A 26,634-nucleotide genomic window follows, 5' to 3' on the forward strand; every position below is an offset into this window, starting at 1 on the left:
TGATAGTTGGTTTCTTGGTTTTCTTCTCTCTTTTTCCCCCTATGATCATTTGTTTTGTTTCTTAAATTCCACCTATGAGTGAATGAGAAAGTATTTCTCTTTGATTGACTTATTTTGCTTATCATAATACCATCTAGCTCCATCTACTTCATTGCAAATGGCAAGAGTTCATTTTTTTTGGTGGCCAAGTAATATTTGGTATGTGTGTGTATGTGTGTATACACATACCACATCTTCTTTATCCATTCATCAGTTGATTGATACGTGGGCTGTTTACATAATTTGACTATGGTTGATAATGCTGCTACAAACATCACTCAGCATGTATCCCTTTGAACTAGTATTTTTGTATTGTTTGGGTAAATATCTAGTAGTACAATTGCTGAATCATAGGGTAGTTCTATTTTTTAACTTTCTAGGGAAACTCCATATTATTTTCAGTAGCTGTACCAGTTTGCATTCCCACCAACAGTGTAAGTTGGTTCCCCTTTCTCTGCATCCTCACCGATACCTGTTGTTTACTGTATTGTTGATTTTAGCTGTTTTAACTGGTGTGAAGTGATATCTCATTGTAGTTTTGCTTTGCATCTTCCTGAAGAGTGGTGGTGAACATCTTTTCATGTGTCTATTGGCCATCTGTATGTCTTCTTTGGAAAACTGTCTTTTCATGTCTTCTGCCCATTTTTTAACTGGATTATTTGTTTTTTGGATGTTGAGTTTGATAAGTTCTTTATACATTTTGGACACTAGCCCTTTATCAGATATGTCAGTTGCAAATACCTTCTCCCATTCCCTAGGTTGCCTTTTAGTTTTGTTGATTGTTTCCTTTGCTGTGCAGAAGCTTTTGATCTTGATGAATTCCCAATAGTTTATTTTTGCTTGTTTCCCTTGTCTCTAGAGGTGTATATAGTAAGAATTTGCTATGGCTGAGGTCAAAGAGGTTACTGCCTGTGTTTTCTTGTAGGATTTTGATGGTTTTGTCTCTCACATTTAGGTCTTTCATTTGTTTTGAATTTGTTTTTGTGTATGGTGTAAGAAAGTGGTCCAGTTTAGTTTTTTTAGGTTTTTTTTTTTAAAGGTTTTATTTATTTATTTGTCAGAGAAAGAGCACATGCCAGCTGGGGCAGTGGCAAGCAGAGGTAGAAGCAGACTCCCCACTGAGCAAGGAGTCTGATGATGTGGAACTTGATTGCATGATCCCGAATCATGACCTGAGCCAAAGGCAGATGCTTAACCAGCTGAGCCACCCAGGCATGACTGGTTTAGTTTTTTTTTTTTTTAACAACTTCTTCTTCTTCTTTCTTTCTTTTTTTTTTTTTTTAAAAGGCTTCATACCCAACATGGGGCTTGAACCCATAGCCCTGAGATCGAGTTGCATGCTCCACCGTGCTAGCCGTGCTCCTCTACTTTCATTCTTTTGCATGTTGCTGTTCAGTTTTCCCAACACCATTTGTTGAAGAGACTGTCTTTTTTCCATTGAATATTCTTTCCTGCTTTGTTGAAGATTAATTGACCATATAACTGTGAGAGAGAACACAAGCAGGGCAGAGGGACAGAGGAAGAAGGAAAAGCAGGCTCGACGAGGGACTTGATCTTAGTCTGAGATCATGAACTGAAGGGAAACACTAAATTGAGCCACCCAGATGCCCCTTGAGTTCTTAATTGACTTTAAAAAAATTTTTTGATTATGTATTTAGTTTTTAAAAGATTTATTTATTTGTCAGAGAGAGAGAGAAGCAGGCCCCCCACTGAACAAGGAGCCTGATGTGGAGCTTGATCCCAGGATGCTGGGATCACGACCTGAACTGAAGGCAGATGCTTAACCAACTGAGCCACCCAGGCATCCCCTTAATTGACTTTTCTTAGACACATAGTGATGGGTCTTATGTAGTACAAAGAATTTGGTGAGAGCCATAAGTGTGTCATGGATAATGGAAAATCAGCCTAGAATAAAAGCACGTCATATTTACATATATAAAGACTGTATTTAGACTTTGACTTGTCCCTAATTCCGCTGATCTTTATAATGTGGGAACTGCTCATAGAATTGATATCTCTTTTTATTATCTGTTTATAAACTGAAATGCTTAATGTTACTGGCTCTGTCATACTTCTTATATTTCTGAACTTTGAAAAGTCACTTTGCTTCTTATGTAATAAATTTTAAAATGTTGGAGAATAAACTAATCTCTAAGATCCTCTCCACCCTTGAAATTTAAGATATCAATGAAATGTAATTTATTCCTTTTTCTTTTCTGAAGTTTGAATGCCAGCAGTACACTTATGATGTTGCATAGAACAGAATAGATTGGGTTCTTTGTTCAGTAAGCTCAAAATGGTCAGTTAGGACATAGCTATTGGGAAATATGTTAAAGAACAAGTTCAGTAAGTGGCAAGTCTGAGGGTGTTCAGTAACTTACACATGTAGTTTATGAAAATTTGGAAAAATTTTATTTGGAAAATTGAACAGCTTTGTGTATTCACAGTTGACGTACTTGGAAAGCAGTGTAATGCATTGGTTAAATACTTTAAAATTAGAATTCTTGGATTTGAATCTCCATTTTACACTTCTCAGTGGTGTGACTGTGGGCAAGTTACTTAACCTCTCTTAGTTTCTTATGGATAAAAGTATATCTTTAAAAAATTTTTTTTTAATTTTTAAATTTATTATTATTATTTTTTATAAACTTATAATGTATTTTTATCCCCAGGGATACAGGTCTGTGAATTGCCAGGTTTACACAGTTCACAGCACTCACCATAGCATATACCCTCCCCAATGTCCATACCCCCCTAACCCCCCTCCCCCCAGCAACCCTCAGTTTGTTTTGTGAGATTAACGGTCACTTACGGTTTGTCTCCCTCCTGATCCCATCTTGTTTCATTTATTCTTCTCCTACCCCCCTAACCCCCCCATGTTGCATCTCCACTTCCTCATATCAGGGAGATCATGTGATAGTTGTCTTTCTCCAGTTGACTTATTTACTAAGCATGATACCCTCTAGTTCCATCCACATTGTCGCAAATGGCAAGATTTCATTTCTTTTGATGGCTGCATAGTATTCCATTGTGTATATATACCACATCTTCTTTTGGATAAAAGTAGATCTTAACCTTATTTAGTTGCTGTGAAGATTAAATGAATTTATACATATAAAGTATCCAAAGCATTTAGGGTGGTGTAAGGTATATAATAGTTGTTATTAGGAGTTTTTATTTTCATGTTGTTATATAAATCTCATAGAGCTAAGATTTTATTATTTATAATTCTTGCACAAATCTTGAATTTGAGACCATAGTTTCATGTATATCCAAAAGCTATATTGTACAGATCTTTTTAAACAGTCATGAATGTTTTATAGCATTCCATAATTACTAATAGAGCAAATATTTTATAACTGTTAAGTACTGTGCTATCATTGGGATATAATGCAGTGTTTAACATAAAGTAGGTATAAGGCATGTCCATAGTAACTAGCTACTTTTTTAAAGATGTTAGGAGATTTCAAGTACACATAGCTGATACATTAATATAACTGAAGTTGCTTTAATAATAAACTTAAAATTTCCTTAGATCCAAATAGATTTTAATTTTTTCTCTATTTTCTTTTGGTTTTAGTAGAATATTGAAATGTAAGGTAAAACAAGAAAATAGCAGTTTGACCAAGAATATTGCTGTCAGATGAGAGTGTTTTGGGGATACATCTTTTCCAATGCATTGCTTTCTCTTTGCTTATGTTGATTTTATAATCCAGGTTTATTCTGTGCTTTCTTATTCTTCGTAGGTCTAGAGTCTTTTTTACTATTTCTTGGATTTCTAAGAAAATTTTTGTGAAACAGTATATACTATAACATCTTCATAGTTTATTTTCAGAAAATAATATAATTCTTACTATACTTATAGATTTTAATTTCAAGTCATCAGTTTAGCCAAAATGGCAGTCATTGCAGAAACTTACATCTTTTGTCTTGCTCCTTTTTCAGTACCAGGGTTCTGATCAAGCAGGAAAGGAGAAAGCAAAAGGTAAAGAAAATATATTTTTATTTATATTAGCTTTATAAGAATAGTGGTCTTTTGAAGTGTTTTTCAAAAGGCTAATAAATACACCTAAGTAACTGGAAGACCATCCAGTCTTCTCTGTTCTTGTAGATAGCTTGATTAGCCAACCGCTTTCTCAGGCAGAGACTAAAGGTCATTGTTGATTCTTGTTGTCATTCTAGTTCCAAAATAGTTCATAATAGTAATGTTAATATAATAATAATATAATAATATAATAATAATAATGTTCATAATAACATTCAATTTTCTAATAAATTTATAATTTTAGAACTCCCAGTCTTTTAAGGGAAGTCTGATCACTTCTCACTACCTGTGCTATGAGTACCCTGATTCAGATCCTCATTTATGCCTAGAGTATCATGATGGCCTTATAACCTACCTTCTACTTAAAAAAAATTTTTTTCTTACATCGATTTTATTATGCAAAGTTGAACATGCATATATCTTACAACCAAGCAATCTATATTCAAGAGAAATTTTTCCACATGTGTATTTTGAGACATGTACAAGCTTGTTTGGATCAGTGTTGTTAAGTAGCAAAAAAGAAAGAAGGCAAGAGAGGAAGAAGAGGGGCAGGGGTATGGGGAGGGAAGGGGACCACCTAAATGTCTATTAGTAGTAGAATGGTTACACAAATTGTGGCATACCCAGGTAATGATATAGTAGTGAAAATGTGTCAACCACATGTAATTAATGTAGATGAATCCCCAAAATATAATATTGAACAAATAAAGCAACTCATAGATTATATAAGCAGTAAGATTCCATTTATAAAAAGTTTCAAAACAGAAAAAAATATGTTCAAAGCTCATAAAATTTAAAGAAAAACAAGGAAGTGATTATTATAAAAGTAGGATAGTTATTAATTTAGTGAAATGATGTCTCATTATAAATTCAAGTCATATTTTCTTGATTACTAATGAGATTATCTGACATTTTCATCCATGTTTCTCCTCTTTTGTGAAGTACTTTTCCGAGTATTTTTTCCATTTTTAATTTGTGTTGTCTTTTTTAATTGTCTTTATATATTTAGAATTCTTGGGTTTTATGTGTACTCTGTAGCTTTTATTTTTATTTTCTTAATGTTATTTTAGGGAATGTTCTTAATTTTAATATAATCAAATTTATCAGTGTTTTTCTGCTTTATATTTTTTCCTTTGTAGTGTGTTCTTCACACAGCAGTTAACATGGTCTTTTAAGAGCACAAATCAGAATTTTCATTCCCCTGCTTAAAAGTTTCAGTTGTTTTTTATTGCTTTTAGAATAATATCTGACTTAACCATAGCCTAGAAGGACCTGAAGGATCTACACCCTGCCTACTTCTCTGACTTTCTTACTCCTTGCTCTGTTCATTTTATTTTAGCTACACTGGCAGTCTCTCTGCCATTCTTCTTCTCTTTGTCTGGAATATTCTTCCTCAAGATATTTGCATGTCTGCCTTGTCAGCATTTAGGTTTCAGCTGAAGTATCTCCTCTTAGATTGGCTTTCTCTGATCACAGCATCTAAGTAGCTCCCCACCCTCCACTTATTTTCTTTCCAGGACCATTTTTTTTAATCTTCCTTTTCATAATCTGGTATTTTCTTATAAATTTGTTTCATCTGTTTCCCTTCATTAACATATATTTATCAGAAGAGGGATTTTATTACTTTTGTTCATTTTGTATCTCCTTTGCCTAGAATTGTGTCAAGCAATAACACAAGTATTCAATAAATAAACTATAATCTGTTCCCAGATTTTTTTTTAGTAGTCTTAACTCTGGATCATTCTTGTGAATATTTATAAGAAAGGGAAAGACATGCTATGGCCCTTCCCTAAAGTGTTGATCTCTAGTTGTGTCACTTTCCTATTCTTTGAAAATGTCATACCTTCCCTTGAATGTGTCATGTCTCCCTTAAGCCACTCTTCCCCAACCCTATTTTTAATCTCTTCACACTCATTAGATGACCTTATCTTATATTTCAGAGGAAATAGAAGCTATCAGATGAGAATTATCTTCTATATCTACTACCAGTTCTGTAACCTGTCTTACATCTTCACTGATTTTCTCTTTCCCTTCACTGATTTTCTCTTTCCCTTCTGTGATTGTGGAGGTAGTTTCCTTTAGACAAAGGAAGGTCTCTTTATTTGCAGTCCGGATTCCATCGTTCTTAAGGACTTCACTGCATCAATTATTTCTTCTCTTTCTTGTATCCTCAACGAGTCACTGTCAGCTGGAGGCTTTCCACTGATATTCAGACATATTCAGTTTCCCCCTATTAAAACAACTAAAGCCCTCTCTGGATCCTTTCCCTTTCTTGCTCTGCCCCTTCACTGTTATCTCTCATTCACTTCTGAGTCCACTCAACAGTACAGCTCTTGTTAATGGCAAAGTAGCAGTCATGGAAGGATAGTAAAGGAAATTAAATTGACTCAGGCTGGAGATTAGTCTCACATAGCTGCTTTTTCTTGTCCTCTTCTCATTTTAGTTAACTTACTGGTACTCAACTGTGCATATCTTTAAGGCTTTTTATATCTGTAAGATAGCACACCAGGTAGAAAAAACAAGTTTTTACCTTGTCAGATTTGTTTTATCAAACTTTTAAAAAGCTTTACATTTCAGATCATTTTTAATCTTTTGATACCTAGTAATGCCTTTATAAAGTTCTATTTTAAAGGCAGTATATTTACCAAAAAGATTTTAAGAGGCTGTGGAATTAAGAGTCTTTAGGCAAACTCTATCATTATGATTGATTTTAATTTATATGTAAGCATATAAAGGGGGTGTCAGAAATATAAAAATATCAGATCAGTTAATTGTTAAATAGCATTATTGGTTTTTTATTTTTTATAATTCTACATAAAACCATATGGTTGTTGTAATAACTTCTTTTTTAATTATTTTAGGAATATTTTGAAAAGAAAAGATTAAAATCAAAAATGAAATTACTGGGGGTTTCATCGCCTGTCAAAAATTCCACTCTCAGTTTAGATCTCCTTAACCTATATATGGTAAATCACATATCTTGCCAGAAGAAAACACCTGGTAAGTATTTCCGTTAGCATTTTGTTTTGACTCTAATGTGATAATAACATTCAATTTTCTAATAAATTTATAATTTTAGAACTCAAAGGATATGGAAAGTAAAATAATTTTAAAACTTGGTTGCCTTCTTTACTTTTTTTTAAAAGTACCTTTGTTACTTTTTGCTTAAAATCTTTTTTTTTTTGATTAATATATTTGTGTTTTTAAGTTGTGTGTTATATAAAATTAATTTTATAAGGTATGGTCAAAGTTACTATGTTGCATTCATTTTAGTTACTACATTATTTTATGTAGGCAGAATAGTTAACCAAAGTTTAGGTAAAAGAGCAGGGAATAAATGTCTTTACTATCTTAAAGTATTTAGAGAATTTGTTTGAAAACGATTTTTGCCTCCGTGATTATTTTCCTGTATCACAACTTGAATAATTTCTTAGGCATTCTTGGAATGTTGACTATAATAGTCTAATACTTCAAAAATAAAGTTCATTTTTGACTGTACTTTGAGCCTTCAAGTGAATAGAAAGTTTAGTCAGAGTTTTTTTTTCTCAAGGGAATTTGTGTCTGATATTTAATTTTTAAAATAAGTACTAAAGTGAGAGGTTAAGAAATTAGGCAGTTCTGAAAGGAGGGATAGAAATTGATCATAAGTACTGTTAGTATCTCCTCTTTTCCTTTCTCTGCCATTTTTATTCCTTAATGCAGACGGCCTTTACATAAGCAAATTTAGTTATAGTTTAGATGTAAATATGTTATATAAGGACTTTAAGAACAAAAGTTTTGTTGTAAATCTGTTTGATGTATTTATCTTCTTTTTCTTCACTTACGTAATGCAATGTTAGCCACAGTCATGACGTTTTACATTAAATCCTCATATTTTATTTATCAGAGCTTAAGTTTGACCTGTTACCAACCTGTATTTCCCTTACTCCCTCGTCCCAAGGCCCTGCAACCACTTTTCTACTCCCTGTTTCTGTGAGTTTGAGTTCTTTTTTAGATTCCATGTGTAAGTGATACCATGCTCTATTTGTTTTTCTCTAGCTTAATTCAGTTAACATAATGCCTTTAAGGTCCATCCAAGCTATCATAAATGGCAGGATTTCCTTAATGTTCATGGATGAAGAATATTTCATCATATATATATATATATATCTCACATGTTCTTTATCCTATCAGCCATTGACAGACATGAGGTTGTTTGCATATCTTATATCTTGCCCATTGTGAATGATGCTGCTGTAAACATGGGACATAGAAGTACAGAAATCCCCTCTGATTCTGTCTTCATTTCCTTTGGATATGTAGAAGTGGGAATTAGAATTGGAAATTAGAAGTGGAATTGCTGAATCATGTAGTTTTACTTATAATTTTTTGAGGAATATATATTATGTTCTCCATAGTTGCTCCACCCACTGGCATTCCTATCAGCTGTGCACAAGGGTTCCCTTTTTCCACATCCTTTCTAACACTTGTATCTCTTGCCTTTTTAATGATAGTCATTCTAACAGGTGTGAGGTAATAAATATCTCATTGTGATTTTGATTTGTATATCCCTGAAGATTGGTGATGAGCACCTTTTCATGTGTCTGTTGACCATTTGTTTGTCTTCTTTAGAAAAATATCTGTTCATTTCCATGCCTATTTACAAAATTAGATTATTTTTAGCTAAGAGTTGTATGAGTTCATTATATATTTTGGAGTTTGAATGCTTATCAGATATATGTTTTGCAAATATTTTCTCCCATTCCATAGTTTGTCTTTTCATTTTGGTAATGATTTTCTTTGCGGTATGGAAGATTTTTAGTTTGATGTAGTTCCACATGTTTGTTTTTGCTTTTGTTGCCTTTGCTTTTGGTGTCAAATCCAAAAAGTCATTGTCTAGACTGATGTCAAGGAACTTACCCCTGTGTTTTCTTCTAGTTTTGTGGTTTTCAGTCTTACATTCAACTCTTTAATCCATTTTGAGTTGAAGTTTGTGTATGTTGTAGGATAGGGGACCAGTTTCACTTTTTTTCATGAGACAGTCCAGTGATGGCATTTACATTTATGTATTTCCTTTCTTCCTCACTTTCTTTTCATTTATACATTTGGCATGTTTATTGAGTACCTCTATTATTGAGTACTTCCATAAGTAGTGTACTGGATGTTGGGAATAGAATAGAAAATGATGGGGTCAGGACACACTGTCCCAAAAATAAGGTATGTTGGCATACTAAAGATTTTAAGCAGAAGGAATTTGAGAAGCAGTATGTGCAGGAAAGATCCTCATGTGAGAAGTGTCCTCCTTATACCTGGAGGAAAGGAACATCTTTATCTCTAAGACAGAGGGACACTGAGAAGAATCTAAACAAATATGCCTTGCTGTTTCCTCCAGTTGGCTACACTTAGTTTAACACTCCTTTTTGTTTGATCACGTTTTCTCACTACTTTTCATTCTCCATCGAATCTAGCATAAAAATGCTCAGGTTTTAACAGTGTTTATTCTTCAGATCCAAGAGCATGGAATGGTCTTCCATCTTTTTGTGTCTTCTTCAATTTCTTTCATGAGTGTTCTGTAGTTCCCCGAGTACAGATCCTTTACCTCTTTGGTTAGGTTTATTCCCAGGTATCTTATGGTTTTTGGTGCTATAGTAAATGGAATCGATTCTCTAATTTCCCTTTCTGTATTTTCATTGTTAGTGTATAAGAAAGCCACTGATTTCTGCACATTGACTTTGTATCCTGCCACGTTGCTGAATTGCTGTATGAGTTCTAGTAGTTTGGGGGTGGAATCTTTTGGGTTTTCCATATAAAGAATCATGTCATCTGCAAGAGAGAGAGTTTGACTTCTTCATTACCAATTTGGATACCTTTTATTTCTCTTTGTTGTCTGATTGCTGTTGCTAGGACTTCTAATACTATGTTGAACAAGAGTGGTGAAAGTGGGCATCCTTGTCTTGGAATCAGAAGAGACCCCGAATCGCTAAGGAAATGTTGAAAAACAAAAATAAAGCTGGGGGCATCACGTTACCTGATTTCAAGCTTTAGTACAAAGCTGTGATCACCAAGACAGCATGGTAGTGGCATAAAAACAGACGCATAGACCAGTGGAACAGAGTAGAGAGCCCAGATATGGACCCTCAACTCTATGGTCAATTAATCTTCGACAAAACAGGATAAAATATACAGTGGAAAAAAGACAGTCTCTTCAATAAATGGTGCTGGGAAAACTGGACAGCTATATGTAGAAGAATGAAACTCGACCATTCTCTTACACCGTACACAAAGATCAACTCAAAATGGATAAAAGACCTCAACGTGAGACAGGAATCCATCAGAATCCTAGAGGAGAACATAGGCAGTAATCTCTTCGATATCAGCCACAGCAACTTCTTTCAAGATATATCTCCAAAGGCAAAGGAAACAAAAGCGCAAATAAACTTTTGGGACTTCATCAAAATTAAAAGCTTCTGCACAGCAAAGGGAACAGTCAACAAAACAAAGAGGCAACCCACAGAATGGGAGAAGATATTTGCAAATGACAGTACAGACAAAAGGTTGATATCCAGGATCTATAACGAACTCCTCAAACTCAACACACATGAAACAGGCAAACATATCAAAAAATGGGAAGAAGATATGAACAGACACTTCTCCAATCAAGACATACAAATGGCTATCAGACACAAGAAAAAATGTTCATCATCATTAGCCCTCAGGGAGATTCAAGTTAAAACTACATTGAGATAACACCTTACACCAGGTAGAATGGCCAAAATTAACAAAACAGGAAACAACATGTGTTGGAGAGGATGTGGAGAAAGGGGAACCCTCTTCAACTGTTGGTGGGAATGCAAGTTGGTGCAGCCTCTTTGGAGAACAGCGTGGAGATTCCTCAAGAAATTAAAAATAGAACTTCCCTATGACTCTGCAATTGCACTCCTGGGTATTTACCCCAAAGATACAGATGTCGTGAAAAGAAGGGCCATCTGTACCCCAGTGTTTATAGCAGCAATGGCCACGGTCGCCAAACTGTGGAAAGAACCAAGATGCCCTTCAGCGGATGAATGGATAAGGAAGATGTGGTCCATATACACTATGGAGTATTATGCCTCCATCAGAAAGGATGAATACCCAACTTTTGTAGCAACATGGATGGGACTGGAAGAGATGATGCTGAGTGAAATAAGTCAAGCAGAGAGAGTCAGTTATCATATGGTTTCACTTATTTGTGGAGCGTAACAAATATCATGGAGGACAAGGAGTGTTAGAAGAGAGTTGGGGTAAATTGGAAGGGGAGGTGAATCATGAGAGACTGTGGACTCTGAAAAACAATCTGAGGGGTTTGAAGTCGCGGGGGTGTGGGAGGTTGGGGTACCAGGTGGTGGGTATTATAGAGGGCACGGATTGCATGGAGCACTGGGTGTGGTGAAAAAATAATACTGTTTTTCTGAAAATAAATAAATTGAAAAAATTAAAAAAAAGTGCTCAGGTTTAACTTCTTTGGGTCTCCATTTCCTTATAAAGGGTTTCATTTAAAATTGATCTGCCTTTTGTTATGGAGTCCCTAGCTGAGAATTAGAAAGGTAGAGGAAAAAGATATTTTATCTTCCCTACAAAAGCATAAGTTTATTAGTAGATGGTATTAGGAGGTGGGACCTATAGGAGGTGGTCATGATGGTGGACCCCTCATGAGTGGAATTAGTGCTTTTATAAAGAGACCCCAGAGAGCTCTCTTTTCTCCTTTCACTGTGTGAGGACATAGGGAGAAGACAGCTCTCTATAAGCCAGGACTCAGGCTCTCATCAGACCCTGAATCTGAGAGCACTTTGATCTTGGACACTGCCTGGCTTACAGACAAATAAATTTCTGTTCATAAGTACGAAGTCTAAGGTATTGTGTTAGAACAGCCTGAATGGACTAAGACACTTAGCTAAAAGGAAGGGCAGTGGTGCAGCTGGGCCTCAGAGACTGCTTGAATTGGGGACTTGAATACCACCAAAATTTTTTTCTCACTTTAGATATTAACTTTATTCTCTCAGATTGTATTTTTTCATTCAGACTTGAAATGTGACCTTAAAATACTAATATTGCTTATCTCTCCTGTTTTGCCACAAGGGAAACACTGAAAGTTGTTTCTTTGGTTCTGAGTTTTTTTTACTGGAAGCATTTTACCCTGTCCTACTGGTGCCAGTTCCTAGCATTGGAATAATTATTTATAACCACAGAGATATGATCCTATTATTGATTAACCTTGAGTCAGATGACTGCTCTTAAGTTGATTATTTTTTCTAGTGACACAGTTTTATCAGAAGATAGGAAGTTCTCTATTAGAACCGTATAGTTGAAGCGCTTTGGTGGCTCAGGCTGGTTAAGCATCCAGCTCTTGGTTTTGGCTCAGATCATGATCTTGGGATCATGGGATCAAGCTCTACCTTGGGCTCTGTGGTCATCTCAAAGTCTGCTTCAGATTCTCTCTCCCTCTCCCTCCTGCTCTCTCTCAAATAAATACTTTTTAAAAAAGCGTGCGTGCACGTGCGCGCGCGCACACACACACACACCACCCCTATGTAGTTGGCATTTGTGAAAAAGCATTACCCAGAAAAGGAGAGTAGTTAAAAAGTACTGAGCAGACCAAATAGTGATACCTTGTATAAGGAGAGAAAAGGCTTCTCTTTTCATAAAGTTTGAAAATCTAGTAAGAGAGAGAGAGAGAATTAATCAGGTAAAATAAACCATGGTAAGTGCTGTAATAGAGAACATACCTAGTGCTGTGGGCATGTAAACATAGCATCTGGTATAGTCTGGGAATCAAGGAAATCTTAGAGGAAGAAAAAACATAGAACTGAATGAGTATAGCACCTTTCATGAGGACTATGTAAGATAATGAAAAAGAGATGATTTGAATGATTTGTGATAGTTTTTAGTACTGTAATGACTTCTAGCATCTATAGAATATAGGTAGTTTTAGGAAGTTTCTAAGATATACACTTATTTAATGGACATTATATATCAAACATTTCTTTTAAAGATTTTATTATTTTTAATTGTAATTTTTTTCATTATAGAAACTGTGAGAAAACCAATACATGTGAATATGCATAGAGACATAAAAATGCCTCTAAGAAAGCATAATTTGGAACTTCCAATGTCACCTCACTGTATACCATCTAACCTCTGCATTGATGATATAAACAACAGGTAGGTTTTATCAAGATTGTATATTATTTAGGTATTTAAACAGGTCATCATCAGTACTGTTTTATTCATTAGAAACTGTACAAAGGACTTTTCTTCTAGCTCTTGTTTTTGTTTGGCTGTTAACAGTATTATTAAACTATTAAGACCTTTATCAGATGAGCTAATGTCCATAGTAAATGTTTTTATGCATAGTTTGGCTTTCCTTATCCTCACTGTGTTTCTCTAGTAATAATACAATTTTAATAAATAAAACTCTAAATAAATGAAACTCTAAATGAAACTCTAAACTCTAAATAAACTTTAAATAAAACTCTAAAATGATTTAGAGTTCTGTATGTTTTTGTGTATTTCTGTAGAACAGTATGAGTTTTAAATATATACATGAAAAAATAGTCAAATTTATTGCCAGATTTTTTTAACCTTAAAATTTTCTTTTCATTTTTATATACTGTTAAGACTAGACAGCAAGAAAGAATTTGCCCCAGTTCAGGTGAGACTTAAAAAAATTTTTAAGTTACTTTAATAATTGTGGCATACTACTAAATGATAGAAATTTTTTGAATATCAGGGGAAAATATTCTTCAAAATTTTTTTATAGTCTTTAAAATTATTTTTAAAGGTTTTAATGTATGGAACTTATACCTTAAGTATATTTTAACTATTTGCTTATGAGAAACTCTATGGAGTTCTGGTGATGTAGATTAGGTCTATGTGTACATAACTTTTGATACTGATGAGCTGCAAAAGTTAATTTGTTTGGGGATTCCTGCTTTGGGTTCATCTGATCATTGATAAATTCATCTCTTCTAGCATAGTGACCATTTATTTTATATTAAATTGTGATTTTCTTTTTTTTTTTTTTAAGATTTTATTTATTTATTTGTCAGAGACAGAGGGAGAGAGAGCGAGCGAGCACAAGCAGACAGAGAGGCAGGCAGAGGCAGAGGAAGGAGCAGGCTTCCTGCCGAGCAAGGAGCCCGATGTGGGACTCGATCCCAGGACCCTGGGATCATGACTTGAGCCGAAGGCAGCTGCTTTATCAACTGAGCCACCCAGGCATCCTTAAATTGTGATTTTCAACAATTATACTGATCCCAAGATTACTTTTCTTTCAGTGTACTGCAGATAATCTTTTTAGTAAATAAAATTTTAATAAATTAGAAAATATGTAGATTGTGATAAAACCATAAAATTTTAAGATCCAATGATATATTATTATGTATATATTTTTAAAGATTTATTTATTTTAGAGAGAGAAAGAGAGCATGCACAGGGGGCTGGGTGGGACAGAGGGAGAGGGAAACTTAAGCAGGCTCTCTGTTGAATGTGGAGCCCAATACGGGGCTCAGTCTCACAACACTGAGATCATGACTTGAGCCAAAACCACGAGGCAGATGCTTAACTGACTGTGCCACCCAAGTGCCTCAGGTCCAGAGCTACATTATTTATAATTTCTTTGCTTTGAATTGCCAAAATTAAACTGTATCAGAGAATGATAATGATACTAAAATCTCTTGGAAATCTTTTTAGCTGAATTGTGGGTCAGTGAAGCTCAGATTTCTCATCATTTGGAGACATGGTGTGAAGGTTAGAGATTGAGGGGACCCTAAATGAAAAGGCAGGTGGAAAGGAACTCTTCAGTATAAGTTTAGTTGATAACCTCTCTTGACTTAATAAGTCCTGTGAATTACTCATGACTTGCTTTTCCTTGGAACATTTTCTGCAATCTGTGACCTTTTTTCACTCCTATTTTTACTTTCCTTTACTCAATTTTATATATTGTATCAGATTAAATGGTTGTATCTTCTTTCTCTATAGTTGTCATAAGTTATGAACTCATATAGAATGTTTAAACTGCAGTTCAACAGAATAGAAAATTGTATTTTCGCTCAACCATCTTTTTCAGAATTATCTTCTAATAGGAATATTACAAAACAAAATTTCATTCTCAGAATAGCACCTAGTCCTCAGAAAGTTGCATGTTGGAAAAAGCAGAATGAGCAGGTACATTTGAATCACTAGTCTTAGCATTTTATATCATTGTATTTTTATGATATGCTCTTTTTTTCTGGTCTTGTGGACTTAAAAAATATTAGTTGTGAATTGCTGTAAATAGAGCCAAATTAGGATATCAGCTAAATATAAGAATTCCTCTTTGGTCAAAATTTAATTGTCTCCTCTGTAGAAGATAATGAATCCAAAAACTGGAATCTTCTTTAAAAATCTTTGAAATCATCATCTTTTCGATCTCTGTCAAATAAATAATTAATTTTAAATAATTTTAAATTATTTTAAATATTTTAAATAATTTTAAAATATTTAAAAAATAAAATAAGATAAAATGACTGATAGTGAAATTGAAAATATTTTATTGTGTTTATATAATAGTTGATAATTGTAATCACAGTAAATAACTAGTTGGTGATATCATGGTGGCCAGATAGTCATGATATGGAAAGGGCCCTGTGAATTGCAGTGTATAATCTCAGTGATGTCATAGTAGTCTTTTAAAAAAATGAGTTGTGATGGTTTGGTTCTTTTTAGGATTTGACAGATGACAACTGGTTATATGCACTTGAATTAAAACTATACAAATGTGTTGATATAGATAGAGATGTGTAGTGCTAAAATGTTGTTTAGGGGGGTGCCTGGGTGGCTCAGTGGGTTAAGCCGCTGCCTTTGGCTCAGGTCATGATCTCGGGGTCCGAGGATCGAGTCCCACATCGGGCTCTCTGCTCAGCAGGGAGCCTGCTTCCTCCTCTCTCTCTCTCTGCCTGCCTCTCTGCCTACTTGTGATCTCTGTCTGTCAAATAAATAAATAAATAGAATCTTAAAAAAAAAATGTTGTTTAGTCACTGTATTGTCTAAAGTTAGAAATCTAAAAACATCCAGATTTTAAAATTCTGAACTATATCTGCCATAAACTATAAAAAGTAGTCATTTTATTAGACTATATAGAGTTTAAAAAATAATAAGTTATGATTATTATGCTAATATATAATGGTAGTGGGGGAAATGGTTATTATATAAATTTGATGTCTTGTTAATGGGATTTAGCATGCATTGGTTTTATGCCGTATTTATATATTTGTCATTTATAAATCAATTTATAATTTATAAGTTTAAAATTTTATTAGTTACAGTTACATGTGATACATTGTATATAATATGTGATATTAATGATATGATTCAGTTTTATGGAAGTATTAAAGTATGTTTTCTCTTTTCCAGAGAAGAAAGTATTATATTCCAGTGATAGATGTTAGCCTTATTAATTTAAGGACCCATTAACTTTGGAATGATGCAGTGAAAAACATTTATTCAGTTTGTATTTTACAAGACTAAAATTTGCATTGTAGATAGTTTATAGGATAGAGAATGTAACTCTCTGTAATTTCTACTTAAATAATCTACTTTTAGGCTGCAGGTTAGTGACTATCTTCAGAGAGGTAAATAATATTTATATTTTTTAAAGATTATATTTATTTTGGGGGTGCCTGGGTGGCTCAGTGAGTTAAAGCCTCTGCCTTCAGCTCAGGTCAGGATCCCAGGGTCCTGGGATCGAGCCCCGCATCGGGCTCTCTGCTCCGTGGAGAGCCTGCTTCCTCCTGTCTCTCTGCCTGCCTCTCTGCCTACTTGTCATCTCTATCAAATAAATAAATAAAATCTTTAAAAAAAAATGATTATTTTGTTAGAGAGTGCGAGCGAGAACAAGCTGGGGGAGCATTAAGCTGAGGGAGAAGCAGGCTCCCTGCTAAGCAGGGAGCCCAATGCGGGACCGGATCCCAGTACTCCGGGATCATGACCTGAGCCAAACACATAACCAACTGAGCCACAGAGGAGTCCCAATAATGTTATACTTAATACACAGAAGAGAAAATTAAAAAGAGAGGCTAATATTCCTGTCCAAGGTATAGTGGCAAATTGTTAAGTTTTAGAAAAGTGTTTAATTGCTTATTTGGAGAGATTTCAAGAAAAGTAAGAATTAAAATGAAACTATAAAATACAAAAGAAAATGTGTTGAAACAACAGGTTAAAAGAAAAAATGGGCTGGGGCTCACTGATCACTAGAGAAGTAGTGTCGAGCCTACATAAAGTATTCTTTCCTTTTTTCGTTTATTTGTATGTCCCTCACTTTATAGGATGACTTCAGCTCTGTACCTCGGTCATTGTTCCTGAGGTTGAGATATGAGATGTATTACCAGACTTTATTTTTAGCTCTCCCTGACTTTGGACTCCCCCTTTTATTTCCTAAGACTCACAGTATCTCTTTTTGTCTTCTTTTTATCCAACTTTGTCTCAAAGATTGTTTTTGGACTTGTCATTTCTGTGCTTCATGGCTAATAAATATAATATGCTATAGATGTAAATTATTATTGCTGGATAGATTAGTGTCAGGCCACTATAATATCTTTATGTGGTAAAGATTAACAAATGGATTACCTCATCTCTTTTCTACAAGTCTCCATATGTTCACCATTTTGCACTCAGTGGTATTGATATTCAGAAAGATTAAAGGAGCATTCTAAAATTATTTAGTAAATGGAGAAAATGGAGATAAATACAGCTGTTTTTTCGGGAAAAATAATTTTCTTTCAGAAAATTTGCTTGAGATTCTGGTGTCCTATATATATATGCATATATATGTATAATTTAGAATATATTTAGAATATATTCATTAATTATAATCAGTATATTTAAGTATATTTATTAATTATAATATTTTAACTTTGTTTAATTATATTTGTAATATATTAATTATAATTAATAGTATTTATATTTTTAACCTCTTAGGAAATGGTTAGCTCATCATTGTATCAATTGTTATATTGACAATCATTTAAATACTAGTATTGCTTTCACTGTTAGCACAATGTTTTTTTTTTTCATTAAGGACACAGTTTCTTTCTTTCAAACTAGATAATTCATTTTTTTTTGCATATAGGTGTCCACTTAGATGACATTTTTTGGTAAGTAATTTAAATTGTATACATGTGTGTACATTTACCATTCTGACAGGTTCTTCTTTCTCTTTTCAGCTCAGTAAAGTTAATTATTCTAATTCCTTGGTTTCCAAATTAAGTGAAAATCAAGATGCTCTTAGTTCACCACATAAAATAGCACAATTTGGGTCATTATTCAGAAGATTAAACAGGTAAGCAAAGATTTTTGAAGATTTTTTTTATTCGTTTATTAATGAGAGAGAGAGGGAGTGGCAGGCAGAGGGAGAAGTAGGCTCTCTGCTGAGCAAGGAGCTTTTTCTTTTTAAATTTTTAATTTTTTAAATTTCTTTTCAGTGTGCCAAAATTTATTGTTTATGCACCACACCCGGTGTTCCATGCAATACGTGCCCTCCATAATACCCACCACCAGGCTCACGCAACTTCCCACCCCCCACCCCTTCAAAACCCTCAGATTGTTTTTCAGAGTCCATAGTCTCTCATAGTTCATCTCCCCCTCCAATTTCCCTCAACTCCCTTCTCCTCTCCATCTCCCCATGTCCTCCATGTTATTTCTTATGCTCCACAAATAAGTGAAACAATATGATAATTGACTCTCTCTGCTTGACTTATTTCACTCAGCATAATCTCTTCCAGTCCTGTCCATGTTGATACAATAGTTGGGTATTCATCCTTTCTGATGGAGGCATAATACTCTATAGTGTATAGGGACCACATCTTCCTTATCCATTCGTCCATTGAAGGGCACCTTGGTTCTTTCCACAGTTTGGTGACCGTGGCCATTGCTGCTATAAACATTGGGGTACAGATGTACCCTTCTTTTCCCTACATCTGTATCTTTGGGGTAAATACCCAGTAGTGCAATTGCAGTGTCATAGGGAAGCTCTATTTTTAATTTCTTAAGGAATCTCCACACTGTTCTTCAAAGTGGCTGCACCAACTTGCATTCCCACCAACAGTGGAAGAGGGTTCCCCTTTCTCCACATCCTCTCCAATACACGTTGTTTCCTGTCTTGTTAAATTTGGCCATTCTAACTGGTGTAAGGTGATATCTCACTGTGGTTTTGATTTGAATCTCCCTGATGGCTGGTGATGATGAACATTTTTTCATGTCTGATAGCCATTTGTATGTCTTCATTGGAGAAGTGTCTGTTCATGTCTTCTGCCCATTTTTTGACATGATTATCTGTTTTGTGTGTGTTGAGTTTGAGGAGTTCTTTGTAGCTCCTGGATATCAACCTTTTGTCTGTACTGTCATTTGCAAATATCTTCTCCCATTCCGTGGGAGCAAGGAGCTTGATGCAGGTCTCCATTGGAGGACCCTGGAATCATGACCTGAGCTGAAGGCAGATGCTTCACTTACTGAGCCACTTAGGTATCCCAAGCAAAGATTTTTGAAGGAAATAAAGAAGCTGAGCAGGGAACCATATGTGGGACTCCAAGATCATGACCTGAGCCAAAGGCTGTTGCTTTACCATCTGAGCCACGCAGGTGCCCCTAGACAAATATATTTTAGAAATGTAGACAAACTTAAGTAATACTTCTAGGAAACAAATATTAGAAGTTAAATGTAGTATTTAATTAAAATAGTTTTAAGTAATTATTTTCTAATGTGCATATCTACTTCTCATTTATTTAAACATATTAATTTTTCTTATTTATGGTAGTTGGTAAGTGACCACTTTTATTTTCTAGTTTTATATAGATCCTGGTTCATGGTTTTAAAATCCATTAAACTTGTAAAACCATTTTGAATTACTCCTAGTAGTCATGGTGAGAAACTTTGACTCTGTAATCCTATCCCAGTCTTCCTCTGTTTCAGTATATGTCACTACTATTCACTCGCAGTCTTCCTCATTTTAGTAAATGATGCTACTATTCACAAAGCAACTGGCATCAAAATAGAAGTCCTTGATTTGCTTATTTTCCTTCAACTCCCACTATCCATTTCACCAACAAAGTTTTGACTATTCTGTATTCTAATAAGCTTTAAATTTACCTACTCATATTTTCACCTCTATAGGTTCTATCCCAGTCTAAGCCACTACTGCCTCTTGCCTGGAGAATTGTAACATTTGAATTTGTTTTCTCTTTTCCTTTTCTGTTTTCGCATTTTTTTTTTTTTACAGTTCTATTAATGTGTAATCAACATGGAACAAACTGAATTTATCTAAAATGCATGCTTTGATAAGTTTTGACCTGTGTCAAATATAATGAAAATATTCACCATCACCAGTAGTTTCTTTGGTTATCTTTGTAATATCTTCCTCTGGCCATTTCACAACCTTTATTCTTATCCCAAGCATCTGCTTATCTGCTTTCTGTCACTGTTGATTAGTCTATTTTCTAGAGTCTTATGTAAGTGACATATAATTATGTTCCCTGCAGAAATGGGGAGTCACAACTTAAAATATACAGACTTCTAGTTATAAGACAAATAAATTTTGGGGATCTAGTATACAACATAGTGACTATAATTAATAATACTACATTACATACTTGAAGTTTGTTAATATAGTATCTCTTAAGTAGACTTCCCCATATACTTGCAAAGGTTATGTGAGGTGATGAATATGCTAGTTAGCTTGATTATAATCACTTCACAAATTACACTTATATGAAATCATCATGTTGAACACCTTAAATATATACAATTTATTTTTATTTATTTATATTTATTAATGAGAGAGAGAGAGGGAGTGGCAGGCAGAGGGAGAAGTAGGCTCTCTGCTGAGCAAGGAGCTTTTTCTTTTCAGTTTTATCTCAGTAAAGCTGATTGAGGGGAGGTGGGGGTGGGGAGGTAGGGAGAGGTGGAGAGGATAATTTCAAACATACTGGAAGGTTTTCTCACACTCCTCCAAGTCTATAGCTCCCAACAGTAATCACCATTTTGACCCCTGTCACTATATATTAATCAATTCTGTCTTGGAACTTCATTTAAATAGAATTATATAGTGATCTTCTTTTGGTATGGAGATTCATCCATGCTGTTGCTTGCTATTCCATGAATTAGTACTTAATTCTTTTTTGTTTCTGTATGTTATTCCACTGTATATTATATAATATTTTATTTTTTTAATGTATAGTAGACATACAGTATTTTATTAGTTGCAGGTTTACAAATAGTATTCTATTCTTAATGGACATCTGGGATAGTTCTAATTTGGGACTATTTTGAAGGAAGCTGTTGTGACATTCAGAAAAAATTAATAGGAGAAATACTTCGTGCTCATGGATTGGAAGAATCACTAATTTTAAGATGGAAATATCCCCCAAATTTCTGCCATTCCCTAGCTCCTGGCAGTTCTCTCCTTGCTTCTTGGAATGTCACCTTTTAGAGTCCACATACAGGTGAGGTCATATGGTACTCATCTTTGTATGTCAGACTTATTTCACTTAGCATAATGTCATCCATGTTCATCCATATAATCACAAATGGCATGATTTCCCTCTTTTTATGGCTAAATAATATTCCATTGTAATTACTTTTCTTTAACTTCTTTAATGTAATGTTATTGTGTTCAGTAAATAAGCCTTGTGCTTTTTTGGCTGAATTTATTCCTACTTATTTTATTCTCTTTATCCTGGTGTGAATGGTATTTATTATTAATTTCATTTTTGGATTGTTCATTGCTAAAATACAGGAATATAATTTTTTACATTAATCTTATCTCCTGTGATCTTGCTGATCTCATTATGAGTTCTAGAGGTTTTATGGATTCTTTAGTTCTTTTTTTTTTTTTTTTTACCATACTGGATTATGTTGTCCATAAATATAAGTATTTTTACCTCTCTTTTTTCAGTCAGGATGCCTTTTACTTCTTTTTCTTGACTACTGCAGTAACTAGAACCTCTGGTACAGTGTTGCATAGCAAGCAGGCAGCCAAGAGTGGGCATGCTTGCATTGTCCTTAGTCTTAAAGAAAAAACATTTCACTATTATGTTAGCCATAGGTTTTTTGTAGTTGTCCTTTTTCAGGTTTAGGAAATTCCCTTCTATTCCTAGTTCTTTTAAAGTTTGTATCATGGATTTTGTCAAACATTCTTTATGAGTCTCTTGAGATTATCATGTAGTTTTTTCCACCTTTATTCTGTTAATACATTGTATATTACTTTATTTTCAAATATTAAACCACTTTGGGTTCCTGGGATAAAAGCTGCTTGGTCATGGTATATAATCCTCTTCATATATTGTAGGATTTAGTTTGTTGCTATTTTTTTGGTGATTTTTATGTCTCTATTCATGAAAATTGGTGTGAATATATATATATTTTTTGTTGTTAGTGTCTTTGGTGCCAAAGTAATACTAACCTTATAGAATAAGCTGGAAGTTGTGTCCTCCTCCACTTAATGGAAGAATTAGTGGAGAATTGGTGTGGTTTTTTTTCTTTAAGTGTTTTTGCATCTGAGCTTTTCTTTCTGTGAAGACTTTTAATTACTAAATGTTAGAATGTCCACATTTTCTAACTTCTTGAGTCAGTTGTAGTAATGTATGTTTTTCTAGGAATTTATCCATTTCATCTAAGTTGTGTGATTTGTTAGTATAAACTTGTTTATGGTATTTCCTTGAAAACCTTTTAATTTCTGTAAAGTCACTGTTGATGTCCCTGCTGAGCAGGGAGCCTGATGCAGTACTCCATCTCCGCATTCTGGGATCATGAGCCAGAGGCAGATAGAGGACTGAGCCACCCAGGCATCCCTGATGTCCCTTCTTTAATTGTAGATCTGTGTCTTTTCTCTTTTTTGTCTTGGTCAGTATAGCTAAAGATTTGCTAATTTTATTGATATTTTTAAAGAACTAAGTTTTGTATTTCATCACTTTTCTCTGTTTTTCTGTTTTCCATTCCATTGATTTCTGCCTTAATGTTTATAATTTCCTTCTTCTGCTTGCTTTGGGTTTGGTTGCCCCCCCCCCCTTTTGGGGGTAGATTCTTAAAGTGTAACTTTAACTTACTTGATATTTTCTTTTTGTTTAGTATAGGCATTTAAGACTATAATTTTCCTTCCACCAATGCTTAGAGGCCAGCCAGTGATTACTTGGAGGTTGTGTTTAAACATCTTGAGCCAATAAGGCTTCTTCCTATGTGAAGGACTTCACATTCAACCAGGGATGAGTATAGACACTTGAGGTCCTCTCCTGAGTGTGTATACAGACTTATACATGTGGGCAGCCTTTCAGACCACTGAGGTTTCTTGCAGTTTATTAGAGGTCATTATGCCTGTTTGTTCCCTGGATCTCTCTGTGAAATTTCTGGATGTTTTTTTGCTTGCTCCAAATATTGCAGCCCCAGTTAGTTGCACTGTTGGGCTTTCCTGATGGTTTGCCACCAAGGTAATGATTATTTTTGACAAATTCCTGGGCATGGGACTCCCTTGTCTTTTAGACTACTGAACCTTGGTAGTACCAGCCATGGAGTAGGGGTGGAAGGAAGGTAGCTTCCTGAAGCTAAAATTCCAGACTCCCACTGTTCCTGCTAATAAGGTTTAGTAGTTTTTCTTGAAGTACTGCTTTTCAGTTTTTTTGCATGCCTTTGTTACTCTCCAGATTCTGAAATGATTGTTTTTGCAAGTGTTACCTGGTACTGTCATTACTTTTTGGGGGGGGGGGGAGACAGGATTTATTTGCCAGACTTTCACATGTCATTCCAGAAGTCCGCCCCACACTGATTCATTTTTAAATGTTAAATGAGCCTTGTATTCTGGAGATAAACCCCACTTGGTTACAGCGTGTTATTCTTGTTATGAATTCCTTGGTTTGATGTGCTAAAATTTTGTTAGGAATTTTTGCATTAATCTTTATGAGGGTTATTATTTTCTATGTTTCTTTTGATATCTTCATCTGGTTTGCTGTTAGCCTAATGTCGATATCATAGAGTGAGTTGGGAGTATTCCTTCCTGTGTAATTTTCTGAAAGAGTTAATGTAGAATTGGTACCATTTCTTTCTTAAATGTCTGATAGAGTTCATCAGTGAAGCCGCTTGGTATGGAGTCTTTCAGTAGGAAGGTTTTTTTTGTTTTGTGTTACTATAATTTCCAAATGAGATACAGGGTAGTCAGATTATTATTATTATTATTTTTAGTGAGCTTTGGTAGTTTGTCATACAAAGAGTGCATCTATTTTATCTATGTTGTAGAATTTTGACTTAAAGTTATCCATAATATTCTCTTACTATGTATTTAAAATTTTTAACACTTAAAGTGATGTCATTCTCTCATTACTAATATGAGTTGTGTCTTCTTCCTTCTTTTTCCTGGTCATTTTTTTTTTTTTTAAAGATTTTGTTTATTTATTTGACAGAGATCAAAAGTAGGCAGAGAGGCAGGCAGAGAGAAAGGAGGAAGCAGGCTCCCTACTGAGCAGAGAGCCCGATTCAGGGCTCGATCCCAGGACCCTGAGATCCGTGACCTGAGCCGAAGGCAGAGGCTTAACCCACTGAGCCACCCAGGTGCCCCTCCTGGTCATTTTTTTAAATTTAAAACTGATTGGCCTATAACATTATACTAGTTTCAGGTATAAATTATAATTAAATCTTTGTATATGTTGTAAAATGATCACAATAAGTTTAGTTACCATTTGTCACCATACAAAGTTATAATTTTTTTGTAATGAGAATATTTAAGATTTATTCTTAGTAACTTTCAAGTATACAGTGCAATATTACTGACTGTAATCACCATTCTGTACATTCCCACAACTTATTTTATAATTGGAATTTTTTTTTTAACCTCTTGACCCACTTGACCCACACCCCAACTTAGCTCCCCTCTGGCAAACACCAGCTTATCTTTTGTATTCATGAATTTTGTTTTGTTTGCTTGTTTTATTTTTTAGATTCTCTATATAGGTAAACTACATGGTATTTTTCTTGCCCTGTGTGGCTTATTTCACTTAGCATAATACCTTCAAGCTCCATCCATTTTGTCACAAATGTCAAGATTTCATTCTCTTTATTTTTAAACCCTCTTTTTTTTTTTTTTTTTTTTTTTAAATGTATTCATTGGAGACAGAGACAGAGCATGATCAGGGGAGAGAGGCAAAGGGAGAGGGAGAAGTATACTCCTTGCTGAGCTGGGAGCCAGATGCAGGGCTTGGTCCCAGGACCTGGAGATCGTGACCTGAGCCAAAAGGCAGACACTTAAGCTTTTGAGCCACATAGAAACCCCCTTTTTTAACTTTCTTAATCAACATTTATGAGCAAAATAAGAAGTAGAAGAAACCATGAGTGATTCCCTGGAGTTTGTCCTGAGGCTAAATATCTTTTTTTTTTTTTTGATTTATTTAAATCTAGTTAGCCAACATATAGTACATCATTAGTTTTTGATGTAGTGTTCAGTGATTCATTAGTTGTGTGTAACACCCAGTGCTCATCAGATCGCGTGCCCTCCTTAATGCCCGTCACCTAGTTACACTTTCATTCCACTCCCCTCCCTTCCGCAACCCTCAGTTTGTTTCCCAGAGTTAAAAGTCTCACGGTTTGTCTCCCTCTTTGATTTCTTCCCATTCAGTTTTCCCTCCCTTCCCATATGGTCCTCTGTGCTATTCCTTACATTCCATAGATGAGTGAAACCATATGATAATTGTTTTTCTCTGATTGACTTATTATTTTCATTTTTTAAAGATTTTAATTATTTATTTGACAGAGAGAGTGAGAGAGCACAAGCAGGGAGGACAGTGGGGAGGGAGATAGAGAGAAGCAGACTCCCCGCTGAGCAGGGAGCCCAATGTGGGGCTCGATCCCAGTACCCTGGGATCCTGACCTGAGCCAAAGATGCCCAACCATCTAAGCCACCCAGGAGTTCCCTGACTGACTTATTTCACTTAGCATAATCTCCTCAGTTCCTTCCATGTCAATGCAAACGGTAGGTATTCATCCTTTCTGATAGCTGAGTAATACTCCATTGTATAAACGAACCACATCTTCTTTATCCATTCATCTGTTGAAGGACATCTTGGCATGGACACTGTGGATATTGCTGCTGTGAACAATGGGGTGCATATGCCCCTTCTTTTTTACTACATTTGTAGTAAAAAAGAAGAGTGCAATTGCTCTGTTGTAGGGTAGCTCTATTTATAATGTTCTAAGGAACCTCCATACTGTTTTCCAGACTGGTTGCACAATTTGCCTTCTCACCACCATTTTTGGTGGTCTTGATTTTGTGTAGATCTAGAATTTCATCTGGTGATGTTTTCCTTCAATTCTGAAGATTTCAACATTTCTTCTAGTATGGATCTGCCAGTGATTAATTTCTCTTTTGTATACTTGTCTGTGTTGTACTCTTTTTGAAAGATGTCTTTTGACTTGCATTGTTTCTAACTAGAAATTTGCTGTCATTTTTATCTTAATATCTGTACATACAATATATGTTTTTTCTGTTTTTAAGATTTTTCTATCATGGATTCTCTGTCATGTAC

The 26,634-nt window shown here is 34.7% G+C and overlaps 1 protein-coding gene across 5 annotated transcripts in view; it reads left to right on the plus strand.

Annotated features, from left to right (window-relative positions):
- Positions 1 to 26,634, plus strand: part of C6H12orf40 (chromosome 6 C12orf40 homolog) — a 134,387-nt gene that overhangs the window by 36,638 nt on the left and 71,115 nt on the right. For all 5 annotated transcript variants that reach the window (XR_004286905.1, XM_032347768.1, XM_032347769.1 and 2 more), the window contains exons 2-6: positions 3,985 to 4,024; positions 6,946 to 7,084; positions 13,129 to 13,261; positions 13,718 to 13,751; positions 18,301 to 18,416. Coding sequence is in view for 4 of the 5 variants with exons in the window: in XM_032347768.1 (XP_032203659.1) it covers positions 3,985 to 4,024; positions 6,946 to 7,084; positions 13,129 to 13,261; positions 13,718 to 13,751; positions 18,301 to 18,416 (462 nt within the window). In the remaining variant the exon portion in view is untranslated. The remainder of the gene's footprint in view (positions 1 to 3,984; positions 4,025 to 6,945; positions 7,085 to 13,128; positions 13,262 to 13,717; positions 13,752 to 18,300; positions 18,417 to 26,634) is intronic.

The sequence above is a fragment of the Mustela erminea genome, chromosome 6 (assembly GCF_009829155.1).
Source record: "Mustela erminea isolate mMusErm1 chromosome 6, mMusErm1.Pri, whole genome shotgun sequence".
NCBI lineage: Eukaryota > Metazoa > Chordata > Mammalia > Carnivora > Mustelidae > Mustela > Mustela erminea.